The 14,079-nt window shown below is 47.5% G+C and overlaps 4 protein-coding genes across 4 annotated transcripts; 1 reads left to right on the top strand and 3 right to left on the bottom strand.

The window, feature by feature from the left end:
• The first annotated feature begins 3,941 nt into the window (after positions 1-3,941).
• COCSADRAFT_41209 (uncharacterized protein) lies at positions 3,942-5,381 on the top strand. The gene has a single exon (XM_007706691.1). It carries the CDS (start codon positions 4,000-4,002, stop codon positions 5,332-5,334), a length of 1,335 nt encoding a protein of 444 aa, XP_007704881.1. The 5' UTR covers positions 3,942-3,999; the 3' UTR covers positions 5,335-5,381.
• Positions 5,382-6,721: 1,340 nt separating this feature from the next.
• On the bottom strand, positions 6,722-7,459 carry COCSADRAFT_257597 (uncharacterized protein). The gene has a single exon (XM_007706888.1). It carries the CDS (start codon positions 7,248-7,250, stop codon positions 6,789-6,791), a length of 462 nt encoding a protein of 153 aa, XP_007705078.1. The 5' UTR covers positions 7,251-7,459; the 3' UTR covers positions 6,722-6,788.
• A 1,106-nt stretch (positions 7,460-8,565) lies between these two features.
• COCSADRAFT_102159 (uncharacterized protein) lies at positions 8,566-9,055 on the bottom strand (the record flags this gene model as incomplete). The annotated part of the gene is made up of 2 exons (XM_007706887.1): positions 8,566-8,694; positions 8,765-9,055. 2 exons carry the CDS (start codon positions 9,053-9,055, stop codon positions 8,566-8,568), a joined length of 420 nt encoding a protein of 139 aa, XP_007705077.1.
• A 2,231-nt stretch (positions 9,056-11,286) lies between these two features.
• Positions 11,287-13,739, bottom strand: COCSADRAFT_164902 (uncharacterized protein; the record flags this gene model as incomplete). The annotated part of the gene is made up of 5 exons (XM_007706886.1): positions 11,287-12,263; positions 12,314-12,442; positions 12,559-12,894; positions 13,029-13,235; positions 13,286-13,739. 5 exons carry the CDS (start codon positions 13,737-13,739, stop codon positions 11,287-11,289), a joined length of 2,103 nt encoding a protein of 700 aa, XP_007705076.1.
• Between the last annotated feature and the right edge of the window lie 340 nt (positions 13,740-14,079).

Below are 14,079 nucleotides of genomic sequence, written 5' to 3'. Positions count from 1 at the left end.
ACTGGGTCATATGGGGAGTCGTATACTTCACAGATGGATGTAGTCAATGGGGTGGTGGTGGCATCACGCATCTTATTTCACATATTTCTCATTCTCTTTCATGCATTCTAATCACGCACGCACACTTCTCTTTTTCTCCTCTACCCGGATATTCACGGATTTCGATGCACAGGATGTCTAGTTAAGGGAAGGACCTCTAAGGTGAGGGGTCGTGTAGATACTACTCCGCTAGCTAAGAAGCATCACTTGTCCTTATTACATATATGCCGATGCACATATGGACCACTTCTCATATACTTCAGCAACTATCACAATCAAACTAAACACTAAGCAGGTGTTATACCAAATTCCAACCTCCTAGGCAACATTGCCCACTGCACTAAACTTACTATGCACAAAGTAGAAGGAAGAGACAAAGCTCTTTATCAGAATATTTTCCGCAATGAAAATGTCACTATTTGCATAACGGTCGGAAATAGATGATTAATCGCGTGTGTGTATATTAACTGGTACGGACGTATCTAAACGTAGCCAGATATAGGAACTTGCAGGGGAATTTAGTTGGTAGTAGTTCAATCGATGAGAAAAACATTAAGAAAAGCTTCTTCGGCACTAGAAATCGAAACTTCATTCCTATGGGTCTTGAAGATTGAAAGGGAATTGGGGGTTTTGATACTTGAATGCTCTCTAAGAACCATGTATTTCTTTTAATTTTTTTTAGGGGAGATGGATGTATAATTTTATAAGTTCCATGCCTTGATTCTACCTTCTTAACTAAATCATCCTTGTGTTTAGGTCTTGGTCTTCACCATCTTAGTCGTTTTCCATACCCTCTCCTATCCTCTCTTCCCATCCTCCCCTATCCCCCTCTCACCCCTACGCCCCCTACGCCCCACTCACCTCTCCCTGCGCCTCCCAGGCCCCCTGCGATCATATGGCTCAAACCTCCCATACCTTCCACCACCCGTATACGTCCAGTCCCGTGACGTAACGCTGAGAACATGGTTATAGCGTGTTTTGCCGCTGACGCTGCCGGGGGTGTGGGAGTACGTGCGGTTGAGGAAGAAGCCGCTGTTGGAGGGGCAGTGGTCGCTTGGGAACATTGTTGGGGGGTCTATGAGAAGGTTGGATTGCGTGATGTATGGTTTGCTGAGGTGTAGTGACTTGATTGTTGGTAGAGGAAGGGGAGGGCGGATTGGAGTGTGTTTTATAGGGGAGTCTGGGAAAATAGATGGAGTACAGTGGGAGAGGGAGTGAAGTGGTTGGTGGTGATGTGCGTAGTGCCATCATTCTGTGTGAATTTGTGGCAGAAGAGATTAATGGGGGGTCAGATGATGGAAGGGAAGGCAGTGACATTGACAGTGTACAGGATGTTGGGAATGATTCGATTCGAGAGTAGCTTAATTTCAAAAGCTTTATCCAAGATGTTGTATACCAAATACTGTCGATTGACATATGTTATTTGCTGCTGTAGTGTGATTTTGCCTAGTAAACTTCAATCAACGTCCTTTTAGGTCTCTTCGGAATGTTCACAGGTTCTGAATCACTTTTCTGGCTAAAAAAAATTCACTAGCCCAATTGGTCAATTCTAAATGAAATCCCTGCTCACGTTACACGTTAGTCGACTGTGCTGTTCCTTTCCAGGTGTCCTTAGCTGAATGATCCATGAGATAATGAGCGAAGTACGCCACCCCCTTGAAGAAGCCATGTGGCAAGAAAGTCAATCTTGAAGAACCTGTCCGGCGATCGAGATATTATATCTGCTGGCCACGGGCGCAATGCGGACACACTGGGGAATAAGACCGGAAGTAGTTTTCCGTTTAAAATTGCGCAACCAGTTAGCTAAGCAAGTAAGTAGAAAGGTATTCACGGGAGTGTCACGGAAAGAACAGACCGAACCCGCCTGCATAAAGCACTGGCGTAGTTCATCCAGCAACTCGTCCGCCCATATGACTCTTTGTTGGACATAGAGCCTTGCTAGTATGCAGTGGCACTCTTCTCACATAATTCAAACATGCCTAGTTCATATTTCCTTGTTCTTTGGGGGGCTGAGAAAAAGGAGTTCGTGCGGAGTTTGCAAACCCGAAAGACCTATAATAAGCCATAACACCTAGCGGCATGCTGGGTCTGTCGTGACTATAACGAACACTCAGATATCTATTGTAGAGTCTGTAGAAATGGCAGCGTCGGGCAGGCCGTGCACGCTTTTAGTGGCTTGTTTTCCTCGCCGCGTCCTGTGCGAGCTGATGCGCCCCTGAGATGTCACTGGTGGTTGTTTGTGTGTATGAAAGTACAAACTCTAACGCCACAAGTCTAGACCTGTACCCATGGTTCATTGTCTCCGTGAGATGGGCGATGAAGGACACAACTGTCCCGTTATTTTGGATGAGCTTACTATGCTTTGCACAAAGTCTGGCCAAGCGGATGAGTTACAGCGATGTGTTTTTTGGTTTGGCGAGGACGATAGGAACTTTCCGTATTGTGGGGTAGCAGATAGGTACTAGCGGGTACGGGAAAACTGATCGGTCAAGATGACAAGACCCGATCTTTGGGCCCTAATAGGAGAAGCCCCGCAAATCAAAAGCTCTGCGAAGCTGTAATAAAGGAGGGAAGTGATGCGTCCTGTTAGTAAGGGCCAAACTCCAGGGCCAAACTCCAACGCCAAACCATTTATCTATTAAAGCAGACATGCCTGACTTGAGCAGTTTTCATGCTAGCATTACAATGCGATGCGCTAAGCCAGTGGTACAAAACTCACGTGACCGTTTTACATTGAGCCGAAAGTTTGATAGTAGATACGATGACGCCTGGCTGATTTGAGATTGGAGACAATTGATAATGACGCCGATTGAGATGTCAGAGGCTTAGGCCATACGTATGCCGTCAGCAGCCAGCAGCCAAGGCACCGATGGAGACGGCAGTGAGCATGAAGAGAAAAGCGAATAGTTTTCGATTCGGATGGCACTAGAGTATCAAGCCATGGTGCGTCGAGATGATGCTTGCGGCCGGGGCAACGACAGGTCATGCAGCCAGGACCTCGGCTAGTTACCACGTTGTGGTTTAGGGCGCATGCATCTAAATTTAGCTGAGGCAGTGCATGCGCTGCATCTTTCATCTCATCATGGGTGGCCGCCTTTTTTGCCGTTACCGTTGCTATTGCCACTGCCACTCGCACGAGCTGTTGCATTCCTAGAGTAGTAGGATTTTTGCCGCTTGCGCGCACCCCGCCCGGCGCGTCCAACTTTTATGCGCGGAGGACTCAGGTGGCCGGCTGGCTGCATTGAGGTTGGGTAGCATGGGCCATGTTAAGCCTCACCGCTTGCACCTTCGCTACACTTTATGTCGCCGCCAAACGGCGCATTATCAGGGCTGCTTTTTTGTGCCGTATTCGTGCTGAGTGTGATAAGCGTCGTGTGAGCCTTGGCCTGAAGGATTAGGCCAGCAAGCCGCCTCAAAATCCCTTCGACTCTCCAAGTCCCTGTCCCTTTCCGTCAACACCATTCTTTCAGCTGGGGTCTATCCCCGCATCTATCTTGTTGCTATCATCATGACATGCGTTTGGACAGGTGGTTTCTGGATTCTGCGCTAATATTACTCTCTTTCCGTACCTACACATAGCTACATACATAGCAATTCACCACTCTCTGTCCTGCCCCTGCGCGCTGCGTCGGCTACTATCCTTGGCTACGCCACACTTGCCGCTTCACCCATATACTTCGCTATCGTCCCGTCTGGTAATACTATACATCCGCTTCGTTGGAAGCATACTAAGAAGACTTGGGCCTGTCAGACTGCAACTCGGCTACCGGTATTAATCTCTGGGTTTGCCCGAATACTACATGTTGCAGTAGCGCTCCACCATTGCACTGCACCTAACCACCACTTTAAAACCATCGTCCTGGGCCCAGCCTACCTACCCCTGGGCCCAGCCCTGGATTCATCTGCATGCGACACAGCTTCCTTTAGCATGCCACCACCGCCCACCTGCTGACGATCCCCATGACAGTCTCCAGCTATAAGCCCCAGAATCTGTCGTCTACGCCAAAGTCAGTCGCGCCGGCTGACCTGTTTCTTCTGCGCGTTGATCTCGCCTCAACACAGTACCAACAAAGGCTCATGGCGCACGACAATCACAGACCCAGTCCTTTGCGGCCTGCTAACGAGCTTTGGTACAACATTCCGGCTTCTGCGAGCCGACATCAAGAAGAGGAAGAAGACGGGCCAGAGCTATCTGCATACCAAGCCACGGCACACCGATTTAGCTCGTATTCTTCTCACCCAACCACGCCGTTGCGATCGCCGCCAATCATAAACTCAGATCTCAACAAACCACTACCACCCTCGCCCTCAAATTCCGAAAGGAAACCAAGCAAATACTCGACATTGTTCGGCCTTCTCCGTCGCGAGCCTCCCCGCCAACTAGACTCGACACTTCTGCAACCAGAACCCTACCAGTCGAACCAACGGCATTCCACAGATTTGAGTGTGGAAACGCATGTCCGTTACTCGCACATCCATTCTCGCAGTATGCCTAATTCACCTCGTGGTTTTATTCAGTCGTCCTGCAGCAGCGCAGAACATCTGCCCCAGACTCAATTTCCAGCTACGGATTTCTCAGAGACCTTCCATTACCAGCCGTATTCGACACCGCCACAGAATCCGTCATCACTATCTCAGCAGCGACGTACGGTCTCTTCCGATGCCCACCTCGAAATGATATCGCCCCGAACTCGCACCTTTCCTGACCCAACCCTCAACTCGACACCACGTGATACAGCACCCAGTAGACCACGACCACATACGACTTGCCTTTCGCCTACGGAGCCTTTTACGGATATGTCACAATTTCACCTCTTTGCAGAAGCAATGACTGGCCTGCCGAGCGACACCGAACCCTTCTCTCCCAGTGCACCACCACAGCTCCGAGGTTCACTTTTCGCTCGTCGGAGTACTAACGACAGCATTCCCCTGCCCTTGCAGCACCCTCAGGAATCATGCGCCCCGCCAATGCGACGGCCCCAGCGAGAACAAAGAGATGACTGGCAGAACTTTGAACCCCTACCACTCATTTCGTCACTAGCAGCGCCTGCGCTCAATGATCCACAGCCTTCACTTGATATGTTTGTGGACTCGTATCAGCCATGGCAACCACCTCCACAAATGGATGAAGTAAACGCGGAACTGGAATTGTTAGGACTGAACGACCCACTGCGAGGAGACGATGAATTACCCAATTACCAACAGAGCCAGGAAGAAATGGCGGAACGAAAGAGACTGGAGGCTGCAGCGAGGGCACGAGAACTGGAAGCACAATGGCGACGCACACGAAGATGACGAACAAGTACGCCCAGCGTGATAAGACATCAGATCGAAGATAATGGAAGCGCGACAATCAGCGCAGCATTACGATAATCAGTTTTCACCATTATGCTATTCAAAGCATGTGGCGTGAATTTGAAATACTAAGATTTGATCCCTTGCGGAGCTGTCAAGACCTGGTCATAGCCGTATTGTGAACACGCCTTCTTTTCACTACTTGCGGGTGTAAGAAAACCCAGCATCACCACTGGTTAATCACGGAGCACGATGGTCCTGCTATCCAGCAATACAGATATATAGCTCCTTCTCGATGCACCGGTACAAACCGATAAAGCTGCCTGGTTTCTTCGTGCATTGGCTCTGATAGCGTATACGAATCGGAAACGCAGCCGTCATCATGCGCAAACTTGCATAGTCGCTACAAGTCACACAAGTCATTGACCGGGACTCTGCATACCATCTATACGGCGACACGGACATTCTAGAATGCACTGACCCACAAAAATGAAAACTAGAATCCCTGTCATCTTTCCTTTCACATGCGACAAAGAGCCAGATATATTGACGTACACCCTGATGCAGCCTTTGTACTCTCCCTTCTTACCGCATCGGGAAATGCAGCCCCCACACCCGCACATGCTCTGCGCATGGGTATGAGTAATACCCTTAACAGGGGTCGTACGCCTCTCCGCATAGCATGCATGGTCAATCACGTTTCATTCACAGTGGGTCCGAACGCAATATATGAAGATGGCCAACGCCAATGTTTAAGCGAAGACAAGTAAGCTTCACGGGAAGCCTTAACGGAGCGGAGACTTGAGGTTGGACAAAACTCCGTCATTAGATGCTGATCTTTACAACAAGTTCCGAGGGGGAGGAGAGACCAAAAAGTTCTTTGCAACTTTGTCACTGTCTCAGAAGTTTCGAATTGCAACAGTGCGCAGATATAGAGAGAGAAAAAGCGATTAGAGCTTGAACTTGAACTCCCAGGTACTTTGGTGTCTCATTGCGAAATTCCACATTGTAAACATACATCATTATACTACTTACTCGCGACATCGGCCATATCCGCCCACGCCTTACCACATGCACGCCTAGCCGTCAAACAATCACGCAAGCGACAAGACGCACTAGGACGGGCATTAGACAAACACCCGCTAGGGCGGACATTCGACATTCCGCGGGGGAAAAAAATGAGAGTCTTTGGGGGCCAGAAGAACCACAAATTTCCGCTCTAGAGTAGTATGTACTGTAAATACCCGAAGAATAAACATGACAAAACAGCCGGTCCTAGTCTCAAATCCACAAATATCCCCCCTTGCGTGAGTGAACAAGCGTGACAATAGTAGTCCCCGCCCCCCACATACTTGCTCACACCGTTACAAACATCCCTCGGCGTCCGTAGCTGCCGAATCCGCGAAACGATGATCGGCTGAAATGTGGTAGTTGCGTAACTAAGAAAGGTAACGTTACACGACTCCGGGTAACGGTGTGTGAGTGTAGTGTGTCAAAAAACGTGTTGTGGGGTTCTGTGGCATGGGGCCGCGTACTAGGAGTGAGCTGGATAGATGGATGGATGTGTGGAGATGGGGGATGTGGGCGAGGCTATGCAAGCTGCACGCCTCATGCATATGCGGCCCGGGGACACGTGAATAGCTGTCGTTTTGAAAATAGAAAAGGGTGCATGGCGGAGATGAAGTGGAGGTGAAGATAAGGGGGTGAGAAGGACTTGAGCGACTGATGATCGTTTCTTGGATGCGTTTTGTTGGATGGCTAGTGAGTGGTACCAAGTGATAGGATATGAGGTTGTGATAGGTGGTGGCGAGGCCGGGAGGGGGGCGTGGAGTGCCTGGGCATTGGTTGCCCTGATTATCGTTAGGGGAAGTCGGCATGCTACATGCCTTTTTCAGGTACGCTTTGACTGATGGCATCAGATGTGCGAGCTTCCTTTTGCAGTTCGGTGACGACTTGGCTCTTGTTTTGTTGATCACGCTATCCGACAGTACAGGAGGGCGAGAGCGCGGATCTGGCTATTGTCATCCACCTTATCGTTTCGAAGACAGAGTGCTATACCTAAGAGCCGAAATAGGAATACTTCTACATCACCTGTCCAGGTGGCCATCAAGACTATGTATCCCCTCCAATAATAGTATTCAAAAAACTTCCACTCTTCAATTAAGATTTAACCCGACATACCGAACACTGAGTCACAGTATACGTCACATTACCTTCACAACCTTTCATAAGTGGATCAAGGAAATGAATTAATTTCGTCCGCTGCTGAACCCCAAAAACAAACCCCCAGCCAGGCACCCGATGCCAAGTCCTCACACGTGACATCATCCAAGGCACTCCTCGTCCAAGCCCTCCGTCGTCGTACAACGATCTAAACAAACACGTGAATAATTAGTTCTCCGCGTGATGTACACGAGCTTTTCTACTTCCATCAAGTGAAACGCCATGCAGCCTATCGCTACCAAACACAACTTCAGCTACACTTACCCATTATGGATAATATCAAGAAGCTCGTTCTATTTCTCGCACCAATTTGGTCGACTATGCTACTGCGTTTAATTCAACACTTGAGCCATCATTCTTAATTCTAGGCTAATCACGACCATGTGTAGCAAGGTATGTAGTACTACTAGTAGTACTCTTATTATTGACTTCTAAGAGATTTCTTATTTTCCAAACCACTAAGTCTACTTATAGTTAAATAGAATTAGACTGTTACGACTGATTTATGGCCTAGGGACTATAGTAGCATTAATAAAGCCTCGTAGGCTATAACATATTATATACCTAATCACAATAACTGTCACGGTGCTAGCTAACATGGCAGCGGGTCGGTAGTTTCCAGGTGTGGGAAGCTAGAATTCCCTGGAGGGCTGTTAGGGCCACGGACCAGCTAGGTAGCTGGTGCGCGGCCGGTCTGATAAGCTGCTGACAGAATCCAGGTGTAAACACCTGGATTCTGCAAAGCCGCTGCAGCGTCGCCAGTGTAGCTCTTTGAGCCACGTCCTGTCTACTACTCTATACTACCTCTAGTGAGAGCCTGTCTGATCAGTCTTTAACAATAGAATCTGTACACGTATCTATCCTTCCTGTCTGTGAGCCAGTACCGTGACAATAACACGCCTATTAACTAGATCTCGAAAGGAAGCATTACATTAACACTTTACTTTCTATTTACAGTAACCCTTGTTAGATAGATTTCAAGTATATACAGATATCTCTGGCCAAAACTTAGTTTTTGAAAGTGCAACTAGTGCGCACGGGTGACCCATATGCTGTCGAAGCCGTGCTGCAAAGCCAGAAGGTGCCGTTAGGTGCCATAGCATAGTAAGCACCACCAACTCCGTTAGGTAAACCAGTCTACAGATCTCCATATTAGCATTACAGTTTAGATAAGAGGTTAGCTATTGCACTCTAAAGAGAAAATTACAGTCCAGAGAGGAATGCCACGGAAATTTGATCCGTTGCAGTACGACGTAGCAAGGTTGGGGGCACTAGTCTCACGCGGTGGTCCACTCCTATCAGCGGTAAGAAGCGCATTGGCAATGACTGCTTTGGTGAGGCGATGACCGCCGTTTGCCGGGCAATCAAGGATATTGGGGAGGTTAAGGAAGTTGCAGAACGGATTGCACGCCTTCTGTCTGGCCTCGACTTTGGGGAAAGCGGCCGCAGGGACGGCGGTGGCGCCGAGGGCGAGAGCAATGAAGGAGCTGGCGTGCATGTTAAGGGTTTATGTTGGTTCGAGATTTATTTTAATCTAGTCGTTCTTGATGTCGAGGTGGAGAGTGAATTCTAGGGAGAATCCTCTATTTCTTATATGGTAAGTGAGTTGCTGTCCATCATCATCAAAGGCCCGACGAGTTACTCCGTCGAGCCGCCTAGATAACGGCGTGAAATACTATATACACCATGTTAGACGTACTACATACTTACTGGCTAGGTACTAATCGCAGGCCTGTGTCGTGCCTGCGCTAGGATGTTCTGAACGCATAAGGAAGCGCTGGGTACGACGGTTCCCGATTCCAGTTACTTATTTCTACTAATTTATCCTGATCCCTCCACCGTGGTAATTTATTCTTAATATTAAACGGCCTGAGCAATATATCTACCCCAGCGCTAGCCACAGCGTGATGTGTTACTCTCTATTATACATTTAATCATTCCTGTATTACAACTAAGTCTCTTGTGCTTCACACCACCTTCCCCTTCTAGCCCTCTATCTCTCTCTTTGCACTAAAAAAAAACTCGCATTAAATAGCTTCTTAATTACTACGTTATTTACACCCCCCTTCCTCTCTATCTCTCTCATACTCAATCCCAGCCTTATGATATGCATAGCACATGCCATCCCCGCCCTTTTCCAGCGCAAATGATAATCCCAGACTACACCCATACTCCACCTCCCGTATTCCCACTCCCAATTATGACTATAATGTGACTACAGAAAAGCCAAGTAATCACTTGAAAGAAACGCACACTCTAAAATACCAAGGTAAGCGCTTTTTCGGTGCTATTACTAATTTACGTGTTCTAGAAGAACAAGGGGAAGAGCTAAGGAGGCCAAGTTACGGGCTAACGATAGTGTAAACGTGTAAGCTGATTAAAACAGTTTATGAGCGTTACATAGATATACAGAGTATTTATGCAGTAGAGATAGATTTGTAAATGAAAGGCGCGGGCGTGGAAGATAATAGTACGTGACTTAAGGAAAAAGGAAGAGTACGCAGGGGTATTTTTTTACACCGCATTATTATAGGCTCGTGCGATTAGGAGTGTTACTAATATTTTTAAGAATAGATAGTGAACGGATGTAGGGAGTGCAGCTACCGCGAATCCTACTATGGCGGATACGAGTATCTTCACCTTCGTTCTTTCTATTACGTCGTACTAGTAGTCTCGAGAGTAATGCACGGCAAAGGAAATGAATTAAACTTAAATAGAAAGGATTGCTTAAAGTTTTACTATACACTGAAGTTCCGACCTTATACTCCTTAAGCCAGACTACAATTCCTATACTGTAATGGGCGGGCTTTTAGGGCCTAACGTACAACTACCTACGTCGACCATTTTGCCAAAAAGGCAGTAACAAGACTTCAAGCTTGTCTTGAAGTCAAGGTAGTTGCGTAGATATACTCGATTTGCTTAGCCTAGCTAAGCCACATATATGGGCGTAGCCCCTTACAATACTAGTATAGCTATAAGAGTTAAAAGAATAGGTAAATAATAGAAAGCTGAAGGAATTACACACTAGCTAAATTACTATATTACGGTTTAGTTACTCTATTAATAGACGGTATAGCGTAGTATAATTAACATAATATATAGAACCTCTAGTATAATAAAGTATTTTGTTTATTGTGGTAAGGAGGGTCTCCACTTTGGGATAGTACATCTAAGGATAGCGTATTAGATTTCCATAGGATATTATACATGCTATTCTGCTTAATGGCTACTTTCAGCTTCACTAGAATATATCGGTAGCCTTTGTACTGCTCTAGTGAATTTAATTCAGTTTCATAGAAGTTGAGGCAGAAAGATCTACACATCCTCTAGATATAAAACCAAGAATAGAAGTGCGGATTTGGCTTGCTGGATCAGTTGCAGATACATTTTCGATACAGCAACCACTATTTTGGTTCCTAGACGGAGAGAGCCTTTTTTCTTAGGAGATTGTATAAGGCCGTAACGAAGAATGTAGCAATGTAGAGAAATACGACACGTTAGGTGGTGGTGGGGAAAAATATGTGACTTTTACTTATCAAATATGCTCGCAAACTTTTGAACTCAGTGCGAAAATGGGACTAGAATAGATCCTGGGTTTGACCCGCTTACATGACCTGTAGAGGGCTTACATATAGACGTTGAACGAACGGATTGATCATTCAATCTACTTGTACGTATCTCGTTACCCCAAACTCTGAGTATGGTCTAGTGCTATGTACGACCAGCCCATCAATCCTTTTTAGCAAAGGAGAAGATCTGGCGGAACTGATCATATGGAACTGGTACGGCATCTGGCTGCGCGTTCCACTCGGCGTACTTTTCAACCATCTTTGCCTCGTTACTGTTGAGCTGATCGGTGGGAATGGGAAACTCGATGACGCCGTGACCGGTAGTCAGACGTGCAAACAACTCCACGTGACCAGAATAAGTCTTCTTCGATCCATTGACCGTCATAAAACCGGCTGAATCGGACGAAGTTGGCGTGATACCGTCCTTCTCCATATCTGTGGACAATGCCGTTGCAGGGACAGGAGCTGTTCTCTCCAAACCCATCTTCAATAGATCTGGTTTCGGGGTTTTGGCCGTACGCTTGCGAGTACTAGGCTCCGCTGACGAGCGCGCGCCTTTCTTCTTTGATTTGCGGGCAGGTGTAGAGGTGTTCTTTTGAATAGTAGCCATGTCTTTCTCCTCAATGCCTCTGATAGTCTTGTCTTCCACTGCAGTCATACTTTCGTTGCTCGGAGAAGTTCCTCCTGTTAATTCTTTCTCCAAAAGCTCCAAGTCTTTTTTGTCATGCTCGGACGTTGGCTCGTCGGCCTTCGAAGTATCCAAGTTGGCTGCAGCAGACTGTCTAGCACTTCGACGTGTCGTCATCTGGGGTAATGAATCTGCCTCATGTTCTCCATAAACTAGTGGCAAATTGTTTCCCTGAGCACCTTGAAGGTTTTCACGTTGTTCCGACTTCCGTGGGCGACCCACAATGCCGCCATATCTACCGCGTTTGCGCTCCCCTTCTTGGACAACCGGCTCGCTTTTCCTCTTGATGGCTCTACGGGAATTAGGCGGTAGACGATCCAAATTTGAAAGCACCGGATCAGCTTCAGCTGCAAGAAGATATGCAGGTGTAGATTCTGTCAAGGAGGTCACTTGGTTCTCGGTCCCATCTTTGGTATCAAGGACCCCGAGCGTAGCAGGCGCATCGTCCTCTAAATCACATGTCAGCGAAAATAAATTAGTAAATTCTTCCTTCACATACTGTTCTGTTCCTCTATCTTTTGGTCAGGAGGTGGCGTCGAAAGTGTCTGCACTTCAACGAAGACACCCACGTCTCCCGTTGACAGCTCCTCGGGTTTATCAGACGATTCATCCATCGTCATCGCATGATCTAGGTTGTGTAAGTACTTTTTATAATCAAACGTAGCTCTTGTATCTGGTCGACCGAATCGCGCAAAGCGCGGCATTGACTGCGCATCGGTGACAGAAGCGGGAATAGAAACTTACTTTGGTCAGATGACTTCAAACTTGGTCTACCGCCCTTTCCTCTGGGTTTCTTGATTTTCTTCAGGCTCGACAAATCGTCGTCTCTGGATAAATATCGGCCATTCGGTCCACGGACCTTGCCACCGCCAGCATCTCGAACGGGGTCCGTCTTGGAGTCATCATCGTTAAGCTTAGAATGACTTGATGGACTGGTAGACGGGGTCTCTATCTTGACATCGTCAACTGCAGCTTGATCCATGCCGTTCTCTGCATCGCGCATCCGTTCGATTGAGGTTGCTGCAGGCTGCGGCAGTTCAGGTTCGATCATTTCCCGGCTGTTGGTGTCTGTAGTGGTGTCTGCGAATGTCATGTTAATTGAAGAGCCAATTACAAGGGTATTAGTGTGATGAGACATTGTTGGCGATGACCATGAGAAGTTAGGTGCGGGGCGCAGTGAAGTGGGCATGGCTCTATGATGAAAACCGACATACCTGTACACGTGGACATTTCCTGTGCCAGATTCTTGGAATGAACTGAGATCTTCTCACGTGCCTGCTGCTGAGCAGGAGTTGCTGGTAGATTGAACGGGAGAAGAGCTGAATTTCGTTGCGCTGGACAAGTTTCCTGTTGTCTACAAAGCTGGTGGCGGCTTGGCTTTACCGAAGCAAACGGCACCTGAAGTCCTGGGGCTGAAGAAGCTACAGTTACTTTAAGCTATTCAAAATAGCTTCCAATTCACTCGACTTACTATTGGATACGGACGAAGCGTCCAGCTGCTCAACTGCAGTCGAGGCCTTCTGCATTTTTTCAATCGGATACAATACTCCCGGAGCGGCTTCACCGCGTGCGTTGTTTCGAACTGTGGCTGAAGACATCTCCTTGAAGTTTCTGTCAAAGAACGGCCACTTGTCTTGAGCCTTGTTAGTAAGTGATCGCACTCGGCGATATGCCCGATCCAACTGAGCAAAGCCCTGGGCTGTACGAATAGTCGCTGTAGGTTGGTCTTTTTCAACACCGTATAAATAGTTCTCCTGGATCCATGCCGCAAGGTCGATGTCGTCCTGTGCCTCACTCTCCCGGAGGTACCGATGAATGTCTGCCAAGGTTACCACATCAATGTAACCGAAAACCTCTTCGGGGAGTAGTGTGGTAGGTGTGCTGTGAGCTGTAGGACTGTAGGGGGTGTTTGTGTTGGGCATCATAGTCGCGGACGCCAGTCCAAAGTGGATTACTTGAATTGGTACTGTGAGGCAGTGGTACTGGTAGAGATCATGCCACAGTCTACTGTGTACTTGTATAAATATGATACCAGTATATGAATCTCAGTAGGAGAATTGGCGTATGTATTTGGGTTTTGCTACTGTTGCGCAACCAAGAAGTGTGGGCGGTGAGGATTTTTGACCGGGCTGTGGCCGGAGTGGAACGGCAATCAAAATGACTGTACAGCACCGACTGTTGGTAATTCTTGCAGTCGAAGCCGTCTAATAAGAAGATAAATAGTATAGCCCTTTGTAATATGTTGAAGTTTTTGGTCGAATGAGG

This window comes from Bipolaris sorokiniana, assembly GCF_000338995.1.
Source record: "Bipolaris sorokiniana ND90Pr unplaced genomic scaffold COCSAscaffold_17, whole genome shotgun sequence".
Lineage (NCBI taxonomy): Eukaryota > Fungi > Ascomycota > Dothideomycetes > Pleosporales > Pleosporaceae > Bipolaris > Bipolaris sorokiniana.
Note: the sequence above shows the minus strand (reverse complement) of the source record. Positions and strands in the feature narration are given on the sequence as shown.